The sequence below is a fragment of the Orbicella faveolata genome, unplaced genomic scaffold, assembly GCF_042242905.1.
Source record: "Orbicella faveolata isolate gen_17 unplaced genomic scaffold, um_ofav_v1 contig_34, whole genome shotgun sequence".
NCBI classification, from domain to species: Eukaryota; Metazoa; Cnidaria; class Anthozoa; order Scleractinia; family Merulinidae; genus Orbicella; species Orbicella faveolata.
In genome coordinates, this window is record NW_028301563.1 from 11,107,966 (window position 1) to 11,131,930 (window position 23,965).

Genomic DNA, 23,965 nt, shown 5'->3' on the forward strand with positions numbered 1-23,965 from the left:
GTGTCATTACGCAATGAAACGCCTTGAAGCAAAAAGTGTTTTAGACCTCAATTCTATTGCAACACAATAGCCAAACAAAGATGTTTCGTTACGGGCTGTTAGTGTTGTCTCCTTCTTGCATTAGGACCAAAATACCCGCCCTATTGAAGCAAGTGTCAGAGGAAGTCAAAGAAGTTTTGTACGTTGACATCTACGAACCTGATTACGTGTGCCACCATGTCCGGAGTTTGTACGAACTGTTGGTCGATGTGTACGGTAGCAGTTCTTCAAGAACCGGCCAGCTTGACGTTCGCGTTCTTCTCCCTCGGACTTTGACCGCGAACAACAAAAAAAGCGAAGAAGTAAGACATCTTTTTAAGAAGCCCGAGGTCGCATTTGTTCGTGATGTTTTCGGACAAGATCCGTCGAAAGACGTCGGTCTATTCGAGTTAAAGCAGTGGATGACAAGGCGTTTTCAGCTCACCGATCTCGACAGAAAGTTAAGGTATTTGAAAGTCGAGGAAGAAAGGATCAACAATGAAATTACAAGCAAGCAGCGTAGTCTCGATCTCAACGGTGCTTGCTTGCAAACATACAAAGAAGTTGTTCTGGGAGGGACATTCGACCATATGCATTCCGGTCACCGGCTACTCCTTGCTGCAGCTTCTTTAATCTGTGATAAACGAATCACTGTTGGCCTAAGTGAGGGTCCCCTTCTGCAAAGGAAGATCTTAAAAGAACTAATAGAGCCTTTTCAGGACAGGAAGACAAAACTGGAAGAATTTATCGATGATGTAAAGCCAGGTATTAAGCTTACATCTTTTCTTGTTTACAGTCGAGTTAATATAAATAATTAAGATGATAATGTGTTCTTTGCGCAATTCTCATTATATTTAACCCAACCTAGTTGATAATTTTCATATTTCTTATAATAGTGGTTACGTTGCTTAACAATGCGTTTATATGCTGTTTTATGAAAATAATTACAATCACGTTTTTCTTTAAAATGCTTTCCATTATGTCAGAGACCAGTACAGTGTGAATACCCGAGGGAACGACATTTTCCGATCAAACCGGGCCAACCAAGAGGAATGGCTCTTACTATTTTTTATTCCTTTTGCGAATTCCCTATGTAAGCGAAGTGAATTAAGCGTAATTATTAACCGATTTGTCAAAATGGAATGGCAAATTTCGGTCGGACCAGTCCAACCAGTCAAAGTGGACCACCTCCAGAGGTGGTCTCAAATATTCCAGTCGGGTGGAACCGAAACAGACCTTTCCATTTGACTTCCGACCAAAATCTTTGGGATAATGGAAAGCACCCTTTAATTTCCAATGGGTTTTTGTGATAAAACGAGACTAAACCTGAGATTTCTAATCAAACTGTTTGGTAATCAAATTTAATCAAACAATTGGGTTTGATTAGTCCGATAATCAAACACAAAGCAAAAAAAGATGTGGAGGGTTCGATTGCAGTCGATTTCTGATGTCGGTAAAGTCTGTATACAAGCCAAGTGGCCCATCAGGCCAGAGCTTATCCCGGTTTCCATAGCACGAAGCGACTAGGAGTATTTCTACTCCCCCTGGATGGGATGCTAGTCCATTGCAGGGTTACCCCCGGCATTAAGTTTGCTGGTACCCATTTATACACCTGGGTAGAGAGAGGTACTGTGAAAGTTAAGTGTCTTGCCCAAGTACGCAACACAATGTCCCCGGCCAGGGCTCGAACCCGGACTACTTCATCCGGAGACGAGTGCACTAACCATGAGACCACTGTGAAAATTTCTGATGTAATCAAACCCAATCGATCTCAATTGAACACAATCAAAAAATTTAATATTCACTCTAAATAACACCTGTTATATTTTGCAAGGGGGTAAGGTAGCAAATCATGTAATCTGATTGTTCTAAGCATTGTCCAGATTTTCCCATCTCTGACCACAGTGGTGGCAATGGGTGTGCAATGTCTGTGTGGAAAAGGTCCACAATAATATTATAAAACTGATTGAGAGTGAGGGAAAAAATAAGTTAATGACTGGCTCAGGGTCGGTCCGTGCTTTAGTGAAAAATGCCTTTTCAAGACCTCATCACAGCCAGCAAATAACATGTGTATAAATTTGAACAGTCTGTCTTAGGGCTTGTGCACAGTAGGCAAATTTTTGTTTATTTTGCAAAAGATTCTGTCATCAGTTTTGTGAAACAAGTGCGCACAGTGATTTTTTTTCCTACCAAATTTTGTCAAGCCAGCTCCGGAGCAGGACAAATTTTTGTCAGGCGTGAAAACTGGCAGATTTTTCAATGTGCATGTCATGATCTGAAGGAAAACTTCAATCAAGTAAATCTGGTCTCTCTTTGATCTTTGATCTCACCTTGTGATTGACACTGTGGTCAACAAAAATTTTGCCCTCTTATAACGCACTAGTCTCCTTCGCAGCCGTTATTAGGGTCGTCACACAACAAGAAGCGTTGTGTGACGACCCTAATAATGGCTGCGAAGGGGACTAATTGTGCACCTACAATTATAAATGGAAAGCTTGACGGAGACAATGTTTGTCAAGATTTTTGGTTGAGCCAAACAAATTTTGTTAACCTCAAGTGTAATCAGACCCTTAGTAATAGCTACAAATTAATAATTAACTAGAAATATCATGAATTCAAACTCGGCCATTATTTTGATATCACCATGCCACATGGTGCCTCAAATTGCATGATCAAACCTTATCGTAGCTGGTTCGAACCCAACTGGAAACAATCGAAGGCATTCAAGTGTTCAGTTGAGTTCAATTGGCCAATTTTTTGGTGAGTTTGATTGTATTTGATTGCTGATCTCAATCAAACCCAATCGCGTGATTGGGGTTCAATTGAGTTTGATTGAGTTCAATAAATTTATCAAATGTTTGATTTTGTTCTGTTACTGCATGCTAAAACAGTCTTAATATAACAGTGTGAAACACAAAGTGACATCTTAAGCGCTCTCATTCATACTTAAGTTTCATAGAATTACATATTTGCACCCATGGGCCAATTTTCCCATCTAACTGAAAGGTAAACCAGCCTCAACAGAAGGATAGAGGCCTTATTGGGGGTGGGGTTCTGAGTATCCCATATCCCGTTAGTTATTGGCCTAAATGTCCCATACCTCATAAATTTTAATTTCAAAAAAAATTAATTTTCCTACTCAATATCCCGGAAAATATTTTCTAAATGTCCCTTATCCATTAATTTTTGGCAATAATCAAGTTTGTCGCTGATTTTCTTACCACATTTTCACTTCTTGTGTGATCAAGAGCTGAACTGACACGTGCTTTATACACAGATGACAATGAGATAAAGAAACAAAAAATGTTTATCACATCATTGATGCATCTTTACTCCAATTATTGCTCATAAACTGTAGGGACCAATCAAAGTGTGAGAATACTTACAACTATTCCAAGAGCCCATGTTCGATATGAAATGGTAGATAGCCAACGAGGCGTGTAGGGCCAAGTTGGCTATGATCATCTCATATCCAAAAAGCACAAGTGGAATAATTGTTTTTAAAAACACCCCCAAAATATAGAAAACTAAAAATAGAAAAGAATTAAAAGCGGCCAAAAACGTGCACAGAGCATTGTATGATGGCTCATATGCCATGATGGCTAAGTCGATAAAAACTCTTGAATTGAATAATCCAATGATCCATTGTTTAATAATTTGATCTTGTATTCATGTATCTTTGACAGGTCTTGAGCACAACATCATACCACTGATTGACCCTGTTGGCCCAGCAGGGACAGATCCAGAGTATCAGTGCCTGGTTGTTAGTAAAGAAACAGAGAAAGGAGGATTCATGGTGAATGACGTGCGAGAAAAGAAAGGTTTAAACCCACTGGACGTGCATGTGATCGATATTGTTGTTGAGAAAGATGGTGAACTTGTCCATGGAACACATCATGAAGGTGATGAAAAGATGAGCTCTACTATGGAAAGACGGAAGCTCTTAGGAACACTTTTGAGGCCTGTTGTTAGGAAAGAGATGGGGCAAGAGCCATATGTCATTGGTCTAACTGGAGGAATTGCCAGCGGGAAGTCTGCAGTCTGCCAGAGACTTAAAGGTTTAGGAGCTGCCGTCATCAACTGTGACCAGCTGGGCCACCAAGCTTACACACCTGGGAAGAAAGCATACAAGGAAATCATTGAGAATTTTGGAAGTGGCATTTTAACAGAGGAACAGACTATAAACAGAAGGGCTTTAGGTTCCATAGTTTTTGCTGACAAGACCAAGCTGGCATTGCTAAATCGCATAGTTTGGCCAGAAATTATGACACAAGCACAAGCAGAAATTCAAAGATATGGAGAAGGAGGGTTCAAGGTTTGTGTTTTGGATGCTGCAGTTCTCTTGGAGGCAGGCTGGGACAGTGCTACAGATGAAGTGTGGGTGACTTTTGTTCCTGAGAATGAGGCTCTATCACGCATTCTGTCACGAGATGGTATTACTCAAGAACAAGCGGTGAACAGAATTAAATCACAAATAACCAATGAAGAAAGGGTCATGAAGGCCAATGTCGCTATCTGCACCTTGTGGGAACCCGAATATACCCAACAGCAAGTTGAAAGGGCATGGGAACATTTACTAGAAAGAATTTAGTTTATTTTTTTTCATCCTGAATAATATGAAAGATATTATATGAAAGATATTTCATGAAAGATATTGCAGTAATATAAGTATGTCCACAGAGCACCAGTCCACAAAATATGTGCCACAGGTGTCATAGATATAGGTAATAATTGCTATTTTTACATTATTTTTCTCCTTTGTAATCAAATTATTTAATATACCACTGCAATACAAATGAAGTGATTATCGTCACTTGATCAACTTTGAATTCCTAAGTTATTTGCACTTTTGATTGAATAGAAGATTACTATATTTCAAATTGGTGAGTTTGTTGTCGATATCACATTTTCCTACAAAATATCCTTTGATTAGTAATGAATGATGTTATTTTTATAATCTATCAAATACTTTCACCCATGCTTGATTGGTTTAAACATGTCACATGACTGAATATTCCTGGGGAATATCCAAGTGATATTCCCCAATTTTCAAAACTATGTTTGTTGCGAAAAATATTTGAAGGATAATAAACACGATAGCCTCCATCGAAAATATGCTTGGATATTTGTCCTTGGACATGGTCAGTTCCTCAAAGTTCACAGTTTTCCTCAAGCTATGCTCTTAGAAAACTGTTTGCTTCTCGGAACAGATAATGTCTGAGGATAAATATCCTAGCATATTTTCGTGCCAAACAAAGGCTATTGTTTATATATTGATTTCCTTTCAAACTTTTGCTATGTTAAGACAATGAGATACATAGTTGTGTGAGGAATACAGAAAGTGGGTGGGGTCACCGACTGATTTTCAGAGATTTAACCAAACGGTTCGAGCATGTTATTTTAAATGAAGATAGTGTGTGTATTCTGGATAGCCTGCATCACCAGTTTGGAATTACTGGCTTCCTCGAGCATATCAGAGCCACAAGCAGTATCACATGAGTATCGGCTGCTTGGTCTCTTCCTGTCATTCTTCTCGAGACCTGGGTCATGACTTGTGCGAAGTAGTCATTCAGCCTCGGTCAGTGAGAAGAACGCAGACTGCACACTGCACACTGCACACTGCAAACTGGGGGTAAAGTGCAGACTGAGGGTAAAATGCAGACTGCAGACTACAGACTTTTTTAATGAGTAATGTTTCCATTATCGAGTGCTGACAATATATAAACAGGATTATTCAGGGTAGTCGCAGTGAAAGTCTCCACTCTGGTTAGCCTGAACATCACTGGTTAGCCTGAACATCACTCTGGTTAGCCTGAACATCACTCTGGTTAGCCTGAACATCACTCTGGTTAGACTGAATATCACTCGGGTTAACCAATATAAGTCTTCGGTTAGCCTGTTTACAGTTAGTTCTTGATGATGGAAATGGGAACACGATTCAGTTAAACAGTCTGCAGTCTGCAGTCAGCAATGTACCCCTGTTCTACAGTCTGCATTTTAACTCCGGTCTGCAGTCCGCAGACTGCGTTTTTAATACCCTGACCACATTCGTCCGCCATTTTGATCAACACTTAACAAGGAAGACAGTTGAAATGGCGCCCGTCAAAAAAACAAAAAAAGGCGATAGCCATATAATAAGCAGAATAATATACTGATTTCGGCTTTTTTGTTCGTTATATTTTAATAACTCGTATTGGGGTGCGTGACCGGTCAAGAAAATCAGTGAGACTAACCAAGCAGAAATGAAACGGCATTTTCCTATCAAACTGGGCCAACCGACAGGACAGGCTCTTAAGATTTTCTATTATCTTGCCTAAACCCATATATGTGAAATCTACTGCAGAGAAGTATGGCAACGAACCGGTTTGTCAAAATGGAACGGCAAATTTCGCTCCGACTGAACTGACCGATCAAAGAGGACCACCTCCCGAGGTGGTCCCGAATGATCCGGTCGGACGAAACGAGAACAGACCTTTATCGGAATTCCGACCGAAAATGCCGACATTTTTGGCATAATGAAAGTGCCCTTGAATTCTATTAACACATGCTCGTTCTTGCGTTCTTATTTGGTCTCGCATTTCACACTAGTTAACGTTTGAGTCGACCAGCAACCAAAAACCCATTTTCCGATAACCAGGCTTAATTTCCAGCCCTTTTAGACCTATGAATAACTAACCGAAATTATATATGATAAATGATGATAGGAAAAGTCAAACAACATGTCTTTTGAGAGCACAGACATTAAACGGCCGTGGCATCAACACAAGACATCCGACAGGCTCCAGAGTTGGAAGATCGCAGCCTGGTGGATTCTCGAACTTGAAGCTGTGAAGCAAGCGTGCCAACACCAGGAAGAGCTCAATCCTTGCCAAAGACTCCCCCAAGCAAACTCGACGCCCAGCCGAGAACGGGAGGAAATGATCAGCTTTTGGAGGTACAAAATTACCTTCCTCGTCGTTGAGGTCTGAAAGCGTCTGGCTCATCCCAAATCTCTGGGTCGTGGTGGAGGGACCATAGATTGGTTAAGACTGTGGTGTCCTTAGGAATACTATATCCCTGCAGAGTGGTGTCCACTGTCGTTTTATGAGGAACTGACAGAGGACCAATGGACGAGAGGCGTAGCGTCTCGGTTAGGGTGGCTTCCAAATGTGGCAGATTCTTCTTGTCCTCCAGTTCCGGTAACCGGTCTGGACCAATGACTTGATCCAACTCTTGATCCAGTCTCTGCTGGACGTCCGGGTTGTGGATCAGGTACATCAGAGCCCAACACAAGGTGCTGGCAGTGGTTTCCATACCAGCTATGAAAAGCTCACTCATGGTCATGATGAGATGCTGATCCGTCAGGAATCCCTTGATAGACGAGTCTTCTTCTTCAGCTTGTTTCTTTGTCTTTAACAGTGTATCCGTCAGATCTTGAGGATTATCAACTCTCCAAGCGTCCATATGTTGTTGGTAAATTCTACTGATAATCTCATTCCGTTCAGTGCATTTCTCCTTTAGGCTTTGAATAGACTTGAATGGAATAAACCCCAGCCAGGGAAACACGTCCACAACACTCCCAGCAGCAAGCGTCTTTATTATAGTGTCATTAATCTCCATAAACTTCGTAAACTCGGGGTCATCCAGTTCGTATCTCGAGCCAAACACCAAAGCACAAATCACATTCATCGCGGCCAGTCGAATCTCTTTAGTGATGTCGTGCGGTTGTCCATTTCTGGAGCGGACTCGCTTCAAGAGCAGGTCAAATTCATCATTAATACCAAACTCTTTTACCTTGCCGGTGATGTACGTTTTGATCGCAGAGGCAGCAACCTTGCGATGAAGCCTCCATTCCGAAGAATAATCCACAAAACCGATTGCCTTTCCTTCTGCGAAGACTTCCGAGCTGTAAAGACTCGGACGTCCAGCAAATTCGGCCGACTTTGTAACGAGGACTTCCTTGATAGCACTTGGACCACTTGCAACTACCACGAGCTTACTGCCGAGATACAGACGAAACACTTTGCCATATTGTTTTTCTAATTTCATGAGGTCAACATGGCGTAAATCGGCAGCCAATTTGTGCGCATTTCCAATGATCGGGAAAGAAAAAGGCCCTGGAGGTAGATTTCTGGTTCCACGGAAGTGATTGATGATCGATGTTACTAGAATTATTGCCAAAATGGGCCATGCCAATTCTTCAAACATGATGATGCTTAGATTCTCCAAAGAATGTGCAGATTTGTACATTTGATATGCCGGATCAAGTTGGATAAGGCTATTGTCATGCGAACTTAGACTAACCATACATTTCAACGTTTATTCCGCTTGAACACGAGACGCCGTCAGACAAACTCACAATTTCAGTCACACTGATGGGCCTTTGTGAAAACAACTAAACTGCCGTACGAATAGCCTGAAATGTCAGTCACCTCTCGCTCTCAGCCTAGCCTGCGAACAGTCTCCTAGCCTGCAGTACAGGCGGATTAGCGGGCTCTAGCGCGATACACGAGCGCGCGGGAAGCGCGAGGCGAGATTTTTCTCATCTCGCGCCTCGCGCGAGGGCTTGTGTATCGCGCGAGAGCCCGCACAGGGAGCCGTCACATCTGTTTAGAATATAAATGAAATATTTAACAAACTGAGGTCAGTTTTTCATGCGTCTGTCCTGTTATTGATCATGAATTTCGTCATAACATTGTCAAAGTAGCTGTAGATCCACGAGGCGATAGCGACACATGCTCGAGACTAAAATATCTGCGCAGAGAACCCAGCGGGGAAACACGAAGCCTAGCAGTAACAGTTTTCTAATAAATCTGCATGAAAACTCGAGTTGAAATGAATTTAGTTTCGTAGTGAACAACAGAGGCATAACGAAAGAAATCTGAAAACACCAGATTGTTGTGTTTTTCTCTTAAGCCCCGGCCGCGCTGACCACACTACACCGGAAAATTTTGAAAACGGAGCTTTATTTCTACGGTTAACCCTACTGTCCACACTAATCCCTCACGAGCATTTCGGAAACGCTCTTCAAACCTGAGGAATTTGAAAACGCCGGCTTTACGCTTTCGCGTGGACGAAAAACATTTTGAAATCCGAAAATGATAACGCCACAATAATAATCGAGTTTTTCTCAAACACAATTCCAAAATGACCGATGATTGCTGTGTTTTCAAATTTTTCTGGAGTAGTGTGGAGGGGGTAAGGTAAAAGGTGAAGTCTCCATACGAGCCAAGTGACCATCAGGCCGGAGCTTATCCGGTTTCCGTGGAGCGGGCCTTAGATAAAGAACAGTGTTATAGGTAACATAAGTCTCAGTTATCTTCTTCCTTGTATGATTCAGAGAAAGACTGAAAATTATTCGAATGTGCGATACTTTTTTTAGCGAATCTTATGTATAGCGTTACAAATTAAATGTATCGTGAGGTTGACGTGACGAAACCCAGAGAGAACATTTCTACACAAACAAAACTACCCACTGTCAGAAACACGAGACAATGCAGTTCGGAAATGCCAAGGCAACCTATGTTCTTGTAGTACAAGCGTCCACAACGCTTCGTGACAACTTGTCATCGTGCCATATAGACAGATTTAGGTTTGTCAGGCAAGGGGAACGGAGAGGAGGGGAGGGGAGGAGAGGGGAGGGGTAAAGTTCGTGGTGAGCATTTGAAATTCTGCGCAGGAGGCTGACTTGGTAAGCGATCCGGTTCAGTTTGAGTGCTTCTTTCTCAGAAGCAAGTCTTAGCCAGCCAAAAGTTTTTCTTTCGGCCATAAAATGTGAGAATACTCCTGCAATGTAGTTCGGCCATTGTAGTTTTTCCAGTATTAGGCATGTTTGCATGGTAAAATCTAAGTTGCAACTGTCTGTTTTATACAGGCTTTTTAAACTGTTTATTTTTTTAGAAGGAATGACCATTTTAGCGCGGTAGGAAAATAAAAAGTCTATGGACTTATCCGCTTAGTAAAGGGAGTTAAGAATAAAAATTACTGGAACTCTGACAGACTGAATACAACATACAACTGGCAAACGAGAATTCATTGTGTCTTGTTATATGCAGATAACCCTGTCTTGCTACATGCAGGGTAACTCTGCGATGGACTAGCATCCCACCCAGGCGGAGAGGAAATACTCCTAGTCGCTTCATGCTACTGGAATCGGGATAAACTACGGCCTGATGAGCCCTTGGCTCGTATGCATACTTTACCTTTACCATATGCAGATTTTGTATTCCCAGTTGGAGTTGACATGTACATACAACTGTTCAAATCTACATTTGAATGGTAAACGACTTGCGTGCTTGATACAGCAAATAATATCGACAAGTCAATAATGCGGCGAGGTAGTGTTAATCAATCTTGCTTTAGTAGTTTACGAAAACTTCCTACTCACTGTAGAATCTGATTTTCTTTTTCCTCCACTGATCGCCACCCGATCAAATCAGTTGGGCAGTATTTTATCCGTACGCTTCGAGCTAATTCCGTCCGTGAAAACCAAAGTCACTGTACAGTCATCAAAACAATTGTATTCAATTGCCCTTTTTGTCACCCCTGTGGATGTTCAATTTAATTTTCTCTCAATTAATTTTAATACGAAAAGAGACCTTACTAAAGAGAAATCGGCTCATAATTGAATTTCGTTTCTCAGTTTATAAACATTTCATCGTTTCACGTTTTTCAATAACCGACCGACTTTTAAATAGTGCGTTTTAATTACATTTGACCATATAAGGTTTATTCAGTTTTACACGATAATTAGCATAAGATTGGGTCTTTTCGATCGGTTTTCCGGTCTAAAGATATCGATTATGTATGATGTGGAGAAATTGTGATTCGTCCTTGCGCTATTGAAATAAGACACAATTCCCACAAGGCTTTAGTTGTACGCATAGACAACATCAAAAAATTGAGACGAGAGATCACACACTTCCAAGTCAACAAAAGGAAACTCAGTTATTCAAAGGCTGGGATTTCATTTCCGAAGCTGTTCCATTTGAAGGTCGCTGTAAAAGTATCAAGCTCAATCATGTTTGAAGAATTGGCATGGCTCATTTTGGCGGTTATTCTTGTAACACTGGTCATGAATCACTTCGCTGCAAACAGAAATCTACCTCCAGGGCCGTTTCCTTTACCGATTATTGGAAACGCGCACAAATTGGTCGGCGATTCACGCCATCTTGATCTTGTGGAATTAGAAAAACAATATGGCAAAGTGTTTCGGTTATACCTCGGCAGCCAGCTCGTGGTATTCGTCAGTGGTGGAAATGCTCTTAAGGAGGTCCTCGTTACAAAATCTGCCGAGTTCGCTGGACGTCCGAGTCTCTACACTACGCACATTTTCTCAAAAGGAAGGGCAATCATTTTAGCGGATTATTCTCCGGAGTGGAGGCTTCGCCGCAAGGTTGCTTCCTCTGCGCTCAAAGCATACAGCAACGGCAAGCTTAAGCGAGGAACTGTCATTAATGATGAATTTGACCTGCTCTTGAAGCGAGTCCGCTCCAGAAATGGACAACCATACGATATTACTAAAGAGATTCGTCTGGCCGTGATGAATGTGATTTGTGCTTTGGTGTTTGGCTCGAGATACGAACTGGATGACCCAGAGTTCACGAAGTTCTTGCAAATTACTCTCACAGCCGCGAGTGTGGTTGCGGGAGGAAGCGTAGTGGACCTGTTCCCCTGGCTGAGTTTTATTCCATTCAAGTCTATCAAGACCCTAAAAGAGACATGCCAAGAACGAGACGAGCTGGTTGGTAGAATTTATCGAGAACACGTGAAGGCGAATAGAATTGATAATCCTCAAGATCTGACAGACGCGCTGTTGAAGGCAAAGAAAGAAGCCGAGGATGAGGATTCATCTGTCAGGGAGTTCCTGACAGACGAGAATCTCATCATGACCATGGCTGAGGTTTTTATGGCCGGATTGGAAACCACTGCCAGCACCCTGTGTTGGGCATTATTGTACCTGATTCACAACCCAGAAGTCCAGCAGATGTTGCATCAAGAGTTAGATCAAGTCACTGGTCCAGAACGGTTGCCAGAATTGGAGGATAAGAAGAATCTGCCATATTTGGAAGCCACCATAACTGAGACCCTTCGTCTCTCGTCTCTTGTCCCTCTGTCGGTTCCTCATAAAACGACCGTGGACACCACTCTGCAGGGATATGCTATTCCTAAGGGCACCACAATCCTAATGAATCTATGGTCCCTCCACCACGACCCAGAGATTTGGGATGACCCGGACGCCTTCAGGCCTGAAAGATTCCTGGACGAGGAAGGTAATTTTGTGCCTCCAAAAGCTGACCGTTTCCTTCCGTTCTCGGCTGGACGTCGAGTTTGCTTGGGGGAGTCTTTGGCACGGCTTGAGCTCTTCCTGGTGTTGGCACGCTTGCTGCACAGCTTCAAGTTCGAGAATCCACCAGGCTGCGATCTTCCAACTTTGAAACCCATCAATGGAATTGTTTCGATGCCTCAGTCGTTCAGCGTCTGTGCCCTCAACAGACATGCCGTTTAACATTCCGTATCAACATTATCTTATTTGTTTTTTCCTATCGTATAGAGTCAGACTACACCGAGCCCGAGGGGGATGCTCCCTTATATGGGCTATATAGGTATCTGTGGCTGCAAAGGGTATGGTTTTTCAGCAATTTTGGTCATAATTGGGGTATCGATGTTAGCTATTTTGGTCAGATGTAGGGTATGAGTTTTGCACTCTAGTCTTGAATTGGATATCTTTTCTAGTAGTCCCCTTCGTAGCCGTTATTAGGGTCGTCACGCAACGCTTCTGCGTCACGCAACGCGTTACGTGATGAACCTAATAACGGCTGCGAAGGAGACTACTTTTTTTTAGAAGAAGCTACTTTTTTATCATTATCGATAAGACCATCAACAAAAGCCCTTCACGATGCCTTTAACATCGATCTGAACTAGGGAACTAAGTATACGGCAGGTCTGAAACAGGGTATTGATTTAGGATCAGGTCATAAATGGGGTGCAGAAGTTTTGGTCAGGTGATAAATAGGGTAGGGAAAATCGCAGATTTTGGTCATAAATAGGGTAAAGGTTTTGGGAGGAGGGCCGCACACCCCCGCCCAATTTTTCTTGGAGTACCCCCGGGACACTAAGTTAATTTAGTTCATGAGCATTTCGAGTTAATTTTGGTCACGTACAGTTGTATCCCGCTACAGAACTCTTAAGTTCTAACTCAATTCAAACTATTTCTATTGATATTATGTTTTTGGTTATTTTCTTCTCTTAGCTAAATCCTGTTGTATGCGAGTGGTAATTCGTACTGTAGTTCCCTTGGGTAAATCTGTAAATAAAATGATGCAAGAGACCGCAAACGAAAATGCTGCCGGTTTAGATAGGATCTGTAAAAGATCTCATCAGCCAAAAATAGAAACATAACAATGAAGCAAGGCTGATTACTACGTAGAAAGCTTAACGGGAAAACGACACTGAAAGCCAAGAATTGCAACCGTGGACAGCTGTTTCGACCTGGTTGGGTCTCGTCAGCACAGTGTAGCAGCAAAAAGTAAAGTAAAGCAACCGACTGGTTGACCGATCGTCTACTAAATACACATGGTAATGACTTCAGATGAAACTCAAAAATGGTTGCGGATTGGCCAATGTGACATGCAAAACGCATGACAACGAACAATAGGCAAAAACCCAGAATATCATGTCGTTGTCGTGATGAAGCTGCGGACAGACAAAAACCCGGGATATCCAATCGATGGAAATCGACGATCGGAAAACCAATCGATCAATCCATAAAATTAGTTCATTGGTATCGATTGGTATCGGTCAATCGATGACCAATCGATAACCACACAAAAACCGTTCATCGATTGCTATCGATTGGCACAGCAACCTCAAACAGACGTCACGCACGCTACCTGTCCGATTAGGAAGCCCTGGGGACGAAATTCCGATCCAGTCTTCTCAAAGCAAAGAATACACCCTGTTGCACGTGGACTCGAATTATCCACTTGCCCGTCATTGCCTTTCCGTGTCATTATGTCTACGCAAGAAATCCGGGAAGAGGCTTTACTGAATATAAGGTACATCGTCAAAGGCTATCATCCTTACCGTTTTGAGGTGAACGTCGATGAAGTGTTTATTGCTAACAAGAAGAGGAGAGAAAGTGGAAACACGTTTAGAGTTGTTAGCCATCGTGGACAGCTCAGCATGTTTTATATCTTTTAGACACAATTGGCGCCTTCATAGAGTTTTTAGTTTGTATATATGTGATCTTTGTTTTAAGGACGGTTAGGTTCGTTATTATCAGGTTAGGTATTGCTGCTTTATTCATTATTTTGCAACAACTCATGCTGCTGTTGTCGGCAATTTCATTGTTTGCAAAAGTACAACTTCTGTTACCAGAATTTTTCTGTGAAGGCACGATGCAACCACTTTCCGTTTTTTCAAGTCTGTAGTATTGGCCCATGTCCGCACGAAAATCGATACCAATCGATAACCACACGAATCTTCGCCATTGATTATCAACTGATATCAATCAATTAATTGATGTCGAATGGTATTGATTGCTCTAGATTATCGATTTCATAGATTGGATACCCCGGGACAAAAACTGGCCTGCAAAAGATACGTGACCAGACCATGTTAGAAATGAGCAGCATATTGGTTCTAAAAATTTTACAGCCAACAAATTCACTTATTTTGTAACAAATTGGCAACCATTTTCCCAGCAAATACTATACGTTTAGCCGATTTAACCAGTTGATATGAGCAATAACAGAGCAACATTTAAATTCGACTATAGCTCTAAATTGGCCTTGTGTTACTCCTTCCTGTTTGTCTATTCTTTGATTGGTTACCCGGGGTGTCCAATCGATTGATATTGATAATCGATGGCAATCGATGAAGAGGAATATTCTGTGACCTTCAGACCGATTGTCATCGATTTCCAATGGCAATTGATGACCTTATTAGTACTGATTGGTATCGACTGACTAGTTTCATCGCGTTTCTGACAATCTAAAGCAGATGGAAAAAGGTGCTAACATCGCATCTTTTGACTATAGATCATTAACAAATTTTATTTGAATTCTTGGAACGATGATTCAATGTGGAATAACGATTCAATGTTTTAAAGAACGAAGCATGAGACAAATGTGATCTATTCTTATTAAGTATGAGATTCAAATGAGTTTAGAAGTGCTTTGTAGTGCAATCCCGTACCTTGGAGGGAAGCAGTGGGTAAATGGCCCCGAAAGTCACCTCACCGATAGTTGACTCAGATACATTTTCAGCGGGTCCATTGAAACATAAAATAGTAATCAAAGATAAGAATCGTCACGTTCTTTTGCAAAGAAAACAGGGATGCACAAAGAGCCCGAGCTCACGTCGATCCGCCACTAAATTAACCTCACCTAACCTACAAAGTGGACGCTCGTTGGGTTCGTTGCGCAATCTTCGTCTCCCACGTTCCTAGGGGGAAGGAAGATTGCTTGAAGAGCCCAACGGGCTTCGGCGTAGGAGGCTTAGATTCTAACTAGCTTACGTCAACGATCTTTGTCCAAAACTCTACAAAATTTCAAGAGCCACGTAAAGAAAACAAGGGAACGTACCTGTAAACACCGCTATGTAATCAGTGATACACTACAAAGTTCTCAATTTTTTTTATAAGTGTGGAAATCAGTTAAGAGACTTTGAGAGAAACTATTTCCAGCTTGTCACTAAATGGTTTTATTTTGCCTGTGTTGTGTGCGTCCTCGCTACCGTGTGCTTGTATTTATGCTTGTGCTATGGGCGTCCTTAATACTGTTGTGCTTATGTCGTAGTGAAAACTAGGCCTTAATTGTTCGAGCTTTCATACGATTACTCTTTATGTGGCTGAGAAAATTAACAACGCGTGCAATTTAATTCACAGTGCAGTGCAAATTAAAAATTAACGATAAATTTGCTTGCTCCCAGCCAATCAAAATGAAATTATTCTTTTAGTCATACAAAAAAACAAACTAATTCTAATTTAATGTTAATTTAAATTTTAATCAATGTTTATTCAGGGGGTATCCAATTTAGCACAGCTTGTTTAGATGGAGCCCTGATATAACATAAATTTGACAAAATACAAATAGCCTTAAAGTAATAGATATAATCAGGAGCCATAATCGGGGACGGAGACCGTAAGTCTTGGGATCCGCGCGCACCTATGATATGGGACGATTTTTCTATTTTTAGAACAAATTGCGCCATCCTGACGTCATATATCCGCGCGGATCTACGCACATGTCGAGGGCTCTTGCGTGGATGTTGTCACGTTGCGTGATCAAATGGTGGGAGTTGAAAGACCTTTGGGGATTATCTTGCGTATTTTTCACAGCGTAGGTAGGGAATAAGGCAGGGAATACGAACCAGGGCGCTTATATGTAGTTTTACGCTCTGAGTTAACGGAAAAGGTGGGCTTTTCAGGGTCGAAAACAAGACTTCAATCTCCCGCTGGGAATGGATAATAAGATCTGCTCGCGCTAGTTGAAAGCTTATGCGTATGTTTTTTCGTTTGTTCTGACTTAAGAATATAGCAAGAAACTCTCTACTCTGGTATCGAGTTAATTTGTGAGTTTCTGAGACAATGGTGAATCATAACCAAAACCTGTTTCGATGGTTTCTTATTGTTTCTGCTTGTTTGGTGTGTTTGCAAAAGTTTTTGAAAGGAAAGTCTGACGCGTACAATAAGCTCATTTGCATAGTGCAGCTCGTGCACTTTCAAGTTCGAGTCGGTGTTTTCAATTGCCAACAAATCTTGACAAAGATTTCTTTCGTTATCTTTTGTGCTGAGATGTTGCAACAAATTTCACGAACGCAAAAAAGGCTATTAACATCATGTGTGTTTCTTCAACATAAGCATAGTGAAGTTTTACACTGCGAAAATGAAAATAGACAAGGAGTTTTGATAACTCGATCAACAAAATCGAAATCGTTATTCGAAGTTGATTAAAGAAAGCGTCATCGTACATCTCATACTTTGCTGATTATTTCTGCCTTATTCGCATATTTTCAGCTTAGCTTTTAATATGTTCTCAAACACTTATCAATCTTAAACATATTTAAAAACTACAGAGTTATTGTTTGAGTTCGATGTACGCTTTCACACGAAAGTGCGGCGGAAGTACAATTTGTCATGTTTACTGACTGTACAAAACACACATCGGCGGGCGCTCTCGTTCATCGACAACAGAGAATTTACTGGATTTTACACGAATAAAACTGAGCAGTATCTACGGACGTAAAGTTATTGGGCCTTGATGAAACATCAAGCGTTGCTTACAATTCAGGCGAAACTCAAACTAGCAAATTTTGTTTTACTTTTCGGTCGCGATAGACTGGCAAATTCCTCGCAAGCGAGTGGCAAGAGGAGCTAGGAAACTATGAAGTCGTGAAGCTCTGCTATATCTAAATATATCCAGCTAGTTTTTTGCTGTGTAATGGAAAAGATGTCAATCTTCAACATATGTGAAATTTAAAGTGGAGTAATGTACAGCTCATGTAAAAGAAGCATCCGTCGGAACACAACTTGGTCAGCGATATATATCTAAGCTTAAAGCGGAACATACCTAAATTCGACACTGTCTTACTTTACTCAAACTGGAGCAGCTTACGACGAAAATACTTAATTGACCAAATTCCAACAGCGTTGAGTTCTGGGCCAAAAACATGAAGAATTTCGGGAATTTCGGACGCCATTTCCCCTGCGCGACATCCGCAAAAAACCTCGCAGCATGTACGCGCGTGTGCCGCAGGCGATGGCGCAATTTGTTCTAAAAATAGAATTATTGTCCCATATCATGGGGACAACCCCAACACTAGAAATGGCGCGCGCTTACGGTCTCCGTCCCCGATTATGGCTCCTGATATAATATTAAATTAAAAGTAACGTATATAGGTAACTTTTTTTAAGATGGCGTTTACGCATAATCTTAAATTCGTGCGAGACTCTCAATCTGCCTGGCCTGATGTTTCGAGTCAGACCATTACATGATATGCGCGAGCTCCCTTTATTCTCAAACTCCCCAGGGCCCGGGTGTGTGGGTGTGCAGCCCGCTTCCCAAAACCCTTACCCTATTTATGAACAAAATCTTCCTTTTTCCCTACCTTATTTATGACCTGAAAAAGAAGCTTCTGCTAAGAAACATACCATGCAAGTTCAAGACTAGCTATAGAGTCCAAAAACTATACCCTATTTATGACCAAAATGGCCAAAATCGATACCCTATTTATGACCAAAACGCAGCCTAAAACCCTACCCTTTGGGGCTAAACATACCTATATAGCCCACATAAGGGAATACCCCCCCGCCCGGCCCCAGGGCCGGGTTGCTTAAAGCCAGGTTAAGCTAACCCAGGATAAGCGAGAATATTGATTTGAGTTTTGCAACTTTGCAGTGAGGTTTTCTGTTTATCTTGTTTGGCCTACTGTTTTGAGTTTGAATAAACTAAAACTACACAAAACAAAAGCAGTGAAAAACATTTGCATACAAGAAAAATTTATACTTCGGTTAACCTTTAATCCTCGGTTAGCGCTTCCGAGCAAGCCGGCCCTGGTTCTGAGCAACACAGCTAATCATCTAAAAATAAAAACCAGAAGCAGAAAACGGGGGAAACAAATATTATTTCGTGCTGAAGCAAACCATGATGCAAAACCTACATCCACGTACGGGCCAAACCATCCCCCTAATGTTTCATGAAGGCTATATTTGCTTGGTTTATATATTTCTGAACCAGGTTTGGCAGATGAGCTTTCTTTGTTCTCCAGTTTATTTTAATTTGGAAGTTGTGACAAAATGTCAGATTATGACGTCATAATTGATGACGTCACCAAAACGTGCTATAATTTTTTGCAAAATCTGATAAAACGATTATGTCATTGGAAAGGCCTTGACTTGAGGAGTAAAATGCCGGAAACCGTTTTTTGCTATGATGATTATTTTTCGAGATATGGTAAGTTAAATATTTTTTTGTTGTCCCCCCCGGAATTTGCTTAACCATACTGGCCTTCTTAAGTCAGTCTCTGGTTTATTTTTTTCAGTTTTATTCTAGGAAGGCTAATAATCTAGAAAAATAGAAAGCTTGATGTTGTCAAAAATCGTATGGTTTTAGAAATTTGATTTTCGACTTTGTTAGGATGGTATTAACAGTAAAAAACGGATGACGTCACAGGTTATGACGTAACAAAACTAATTTTAACGCAATAACACTAGAGGGATAATTTTTTATTCCCATTTTCTTCTTTATTTTTGCTTTAGTCATCTGGCACATCCCATGTGCAACATAGCTTCATTTGCTGGAACAAAATTATGGCTCCAATTTGGAGATTTTTCACAAGGGGGGACCCCATATTTTGCAGAGTTATTTTTCATATTTAAAAATGCCATATTTCATTTAGTTTTTATGATATGGACAAAATTTTTTCAGGTTTCAACTCCCCTTGATGTGCTCTTTCGAACACATTGTAAAAAATATGCATACTAAAAACTTCCAAAGTGGCAACAAACATGACGTCATCACTGTGACGTCACAAGTTTGACATATACTGACATTTTTCACGTAAATATAATTGGCAATAGGTCTCCTGCTCATCTGCCAAGTTTGGTGTAGAAAGAGTCAATACTTTTTAAGTAATGCGAAATAATGTGAAATACCCAAGAACTGACGAAACATTTGGGGGGTGGTTTGGCCCCTACGTGATCAGTTTTATCTGTTCACACATATTTCTTATATTTCCGCGGCTAAGCATGACGACAGACATGAGTATAAGAGTTTCAAGTTAATTCACAATGAACGACCAAACAAACGGAAACGGCAACCGCGAGGGGGATTGAGAACTAAACCAATACTTAACTCGAGATCTTGCTTTTGCTGCTGCTAAGATCTACTGGCTGAATCAAAATCAGAATTTGCTGAGCAAATGATTGTAAATTTATTACGGATTCGAGGAAATTATAGGAATAACCCTTAAAGGTAGTGGATTTGTTACCTACAAATACAGGATTTACCTAAGGCAACTACAGTAGGACTTTACCACTCCCACACAACAGGATTTAGCCAAAGGAGGAAAATAACCAAATAATACTTGCAACCCTAATAAGAATAGTTTAAATTCAGTTAGAACGAGATATGAACTAAATTAATCTGGCGTAGTCTGACTCTACATAATAGGGCAAGTCACACGATAGAGAAAGTCACATGATAGGGAATGTTAAATAGCATCTCTCTTCAGGGCACAGAGGCTGAACGGCTCGGGCATCAAAACAATTCCATTGATGGGTTTCAAAGTTGGAAGATCACAGCCTGGTGGATTCTCGAGCTTGAAGCTGTGAAGCAAGCGTGCCAACACCAGGAAGAGCTCAAGCCGTGCCAAAGACTCCCCCAAGCAAACTCGACGTCCAGCCGAGAACGGAAGGAAACGGTCAGCTTTTGGAGGCACAAAATTACCTTCCTCGTCCAGAAATCTTTCAGGTCTGAAGGCGTCCGGGTTATCCCAAATCTCTGGGTCGTGGTGGAGGGACCATAGATTGGTTAAGACTGTGGTGTCCTTAGGAATACTGTATCCCTGCAGAGTGGTGTCCACTGTCGTTTTATGAGGAACTGACAGAGAGAGAAGAGATGAGAGGCGAAGAGTCTCAGTTATGGTGGCTTCCAAATACGGCAGATTCTTCTTGTCCTCCAATTCCGGTAACCGGTCTGGACCGATGACTTGATCCAACTCTTGATGCAATATCTGCTGGACTTCTGGGTTGTGAATCAGGTACAATAATGCCCAACACAGGGTGCTGGCAGTGGTTTCCAATCCGGCCATAAAGACCTCAGCCATGGTCATGATGAGATTCTCGTCTGTTAGGAACTCCCTGACAGATGAATCCTCATCCTCGGCTTCTTTCTTTGCCTTCAACAGCGCGTCTGTCAGATCTTGAGGATTATCAATTCTATTCGCCTTCACATGTTCTCGACAAATTCTGCCAACCAGCTCGTCTCGTTCTCGGCATTTCTTTTTTAGCTTCTCAATAGACTTGAAGGGAATAAACCAAAGCCATGGAAACACGTCCACAACACTTCCCGCCGCGATCACACTCGCTACTGTGTTGGTGATTTCCATAAACTTCGTAAACTCGGGATCATCCAGCTCGTATCTCGAGCCAAACACCAAAGCACAAATCACATTCATCACGGCCAGTCGAATCTCTTTAGTGATGTCGTGTGGTTGTCCATTTCTGGAGCGGACTCGCTTCAAGAGCAGGTCAAATTCATCATTAATGACAGTTCCTCGCTTAAGCTTGACGTTACTGTATGTCTTGAGCGCAGAGAGAGCAACCTTGCGATGAAGCTTCCACTCCGGAGAATAATCTGCTAGTCCGATTGCCTTTCCCTCTGAGTAAACTTGGGCGGTGTAGAAACTCGGACGTCCGGCAAACTCGGCAGATTTTGTAACGAGGACCTCCTTGAGAGCGTTTCCACCACTAACTACTACCACGAGCTTACTGCCAAGATACAGACGAAACACTTTGCCATATTGTTTTTCTAATTTCATGAGGTCAACATGGCGTGAATCGGCAGCCAATTTATGCGCATTTCCAATGATTGGGAAAGGAAACGGCCCTGGAGGTAGATTTCTGTTTGCAGTGAAGTGATTGATGACCAGTGTCACCAGAATAACCGTCAAAATGATCCATGCTAATTCTTCAATCATGGTTGTAGCGAGTTCGCGCTTGAGACCGTTTTGCACTGAGCTTGGTCATGGCTATTGTTTGCAGTAATTAAATCTGTTGCATAAGTAATCGATTTTCGTTTTGTTGACATAGCAATGTTTTCACAGTCCTGTGGAATTAGTCTGGAATTGTTGCTGATATCTAACTCGAGATTATGGCACGGTAGTTTTAGCCAGGTTGTGAAAGATTTCTTTCCAAACACTTTAGTTACGTGTATTGCAAGGTATAGAAATCGAGTTGTTGATATTTCAAGACTTACTTTTCAATTGAACTCATTTGATATGCTTTTTGATGATCATATTCGGATATAATTAAAACGCAATAATCTCAATTTTAATAGTAACTGATAGCCTACGGTGCAGTTGGACGTGTTATTTTTAAATCCAGACTGTCTCAGTGTCACACACACACAGAGGCTAGTAGTGGACAGCGTGAAGTGATAACCGTGACATTCAAGGAAACTGAAAAGCGAATTCGTGAGGGAAATTTTAGTCGAGCCTCTAATGTGATGTTAAATTTACATAGGAACAATTTGATCCGTCACAAACGAACTATTTGTCTAGAAATTGAAGAATAGCGGTGGATTATTCGCTTACCTGCATAGAGACTACAAAAGCTTATCGCAGCAGGGTTTTTTTTTAATGGATTAGCGATTAATTAAGGAATAAGACTGGCCAATTATAGGAAAAAACGTTTCTTTGCTTCCAAAGAAATTAAGATTCGGTAACAACACATCGCCAGATGGTGAACAACCTCGTTCCCAGGGTCTCTCATCTTCCCGTGCCCTCTCATCTCGGGGGGCTGGAATGAGAGAGATGAGAGACCCTGGGAACGAAGTTAGATGGTAAATTGTGGATAGGCCTTTTGCAACAGTTCGTCACGTGACCGACAATTCATAAACTTTCTTGCCACAGATACATAAATTTCTGAACTGGGGAAAACATGTTTTAAATAGCTAGAATACCAAATTTCAGACCAATACCATCAGAGCGTTGAGATCTAATGAAGATCTCAATATTACAAAAAAGAAGGTTTTGTATGCAAACGAGGAAGTTGCCCCCCAGAAACCTTTTCCGCTGTTAATCACTACAAAAAGAAGCTGCTGCCATATAGCAATTGGAGATATTAGTTAGAGGCAAAATATTAGAAAGAATTGAAAATTCTAAGCTCTTGGACCGAAAGGCAGCTGCAGAGATTTTACGGCAGTTTGAAAACTTGCAAAATTACAAGGATTGTTATGAAAAACCACTAAAGCGTGACTGGAGGGCGAAGTGTCTTCTTTCCTTTAGCCTGCAGAACAGGCGGATTAGCGCCCTCTGCCCTGCTAATCCGCCTGTTCTGCAAGCTATCTTCCCTTACAAATCCTTCCAATTTCTAACGTCCTTAAAAATTCCCTCTTAAAAGATATAAACCTGCAAACTTGCATGTAAGGTTATTTGTAAATGTTCTTTCCATTTCTGATAATATTATGCATTACGGTGACTAAATCAGTGTGTTCTTGAAAAGAACATCACGTGACCAGTTGTTGCAATAGGCCTGCTTCATGTGTCAAGAAGGACAGAGGTATGCTTCTTTTCAAGTACATATTTATTCTGTTGTAGTTCACTCCAAATCGGTCGACGTAGGCATGATGACAAGTGGGAGTAGAAGTTTTTCGTGTTTACTAATAAGGCTTGACTCGATTTTCGTATCTTCGAGATCATTTTTACGCTACGTAAGGATTGGGAGGAAGATTCTAGGAACCCCTAAACGTCGTGAGTATTAATAATTCACAATAGCATGCGACGCCACTGAAAATTTCTGAAATCAATTTGACTGGTTATGTTACACAAAACAAAAGCAGTGAAAAACATTTGCATACAAGAAAAATTTATACTTCGGTTAACCTTTAATCCAGGGTTAGCGTTAACCGGCTTCCGAACAACCCGGCCCTAGTTCTGAGCAACACAGCTAATCATCTAAAAATAAAACCCAGAAGCAGAAAACGGGGGAAACAAATATTATTTCGTGCTGAAGCAAACCACGATGCAAAACCTACATCAGTTTTATCTGTTCACACATATTTCTTATATTTCCGCGGCTAAGCATGACGACAGACATGAGTATAAGAGTTTCAAGTTAATTCACAATGAACGACCAAACAAACGGAAACGGCAACCGCGAGGGGGATTGAGAACTAAACCAATACTTAACTCGAGATCTTGCTTTTGTTGCTGCTAAGATCTACTGGCTGAATCAAAATCAGAA

At 41.3% G+C, this 23,965-nt stretch overlaps 1 protein-coding gene and 3 pseudogenes across 1 annotated transcript; 2 read left to right on the plus strand and 2 right to left on the minus strand.

The window, feature by feature from the left end:
• Positions 1 to 14: 14 nt before the first annotated feature.
• LOC110050114 (bifunctional coenzyme A synthase-like) lies at positions 15 to 4,898 on the plus strand. Its single transcript, XM_020755996.2, has 2 exons — positions 15 to 783; positions 3,705 to 4,898. Exons 1-2 carry the CDS (start codon positions 81 to 83, stop codon positions 4,607 to 4,609), a joined length of 1,608 nt encoding a protein of 535 aa, XP_020611655.2. The 5' UTR covers positions 15 to 80; the 3' UTR covers positions 4,610 to 4,898.
• On the minus strand, positions 4,591 to 8,448 carry LOC110050098 (steroid 17-alpha-hydroxylase/17,20 lyase pseudogene; annotated as a pseudogene).
• A 2,319-nt stretch (positions 8,449 to 10,767) lies between these two features.
• On the plus strand, positions 10,768 to 13,340 carry LOC110050131 (steroid 17-alpha-hydroxylase/17,20 lyase pseudogene; annotated as a pseudogene).
• A 5,051-nt stretch (positions 13,341 to 18,391) lies between these two features.
• Positions 18,392 to 21,961, minus strand: LOC110050156 (steroid 17-alpha-hydroxylase/17,20 lyase pseudogene; annotated as a pseudogene).
• Between the last annotated feature and the right edge of the window lie 2,004 nt (positions 21,962 to 23,965).

What these genes read in the sequence shown, in the direction of transcription:
- LOC110050114 (XM_020755996.2), top strand. Translation starts at nt 81, where the DNA reads ATGTTTCGTTACGGGCTGTTAGTGTTGTCTCCTTCTTGCATTAGGACC. An exon ending in TATCGATGATGTAAAGCCAG is followed by an intron (nt 784 to 3,704) that starts GTATTAAGCTTA and finishes TATCTTTGACAG; the next exon opens with GTCTTGAGCACAACATCATA.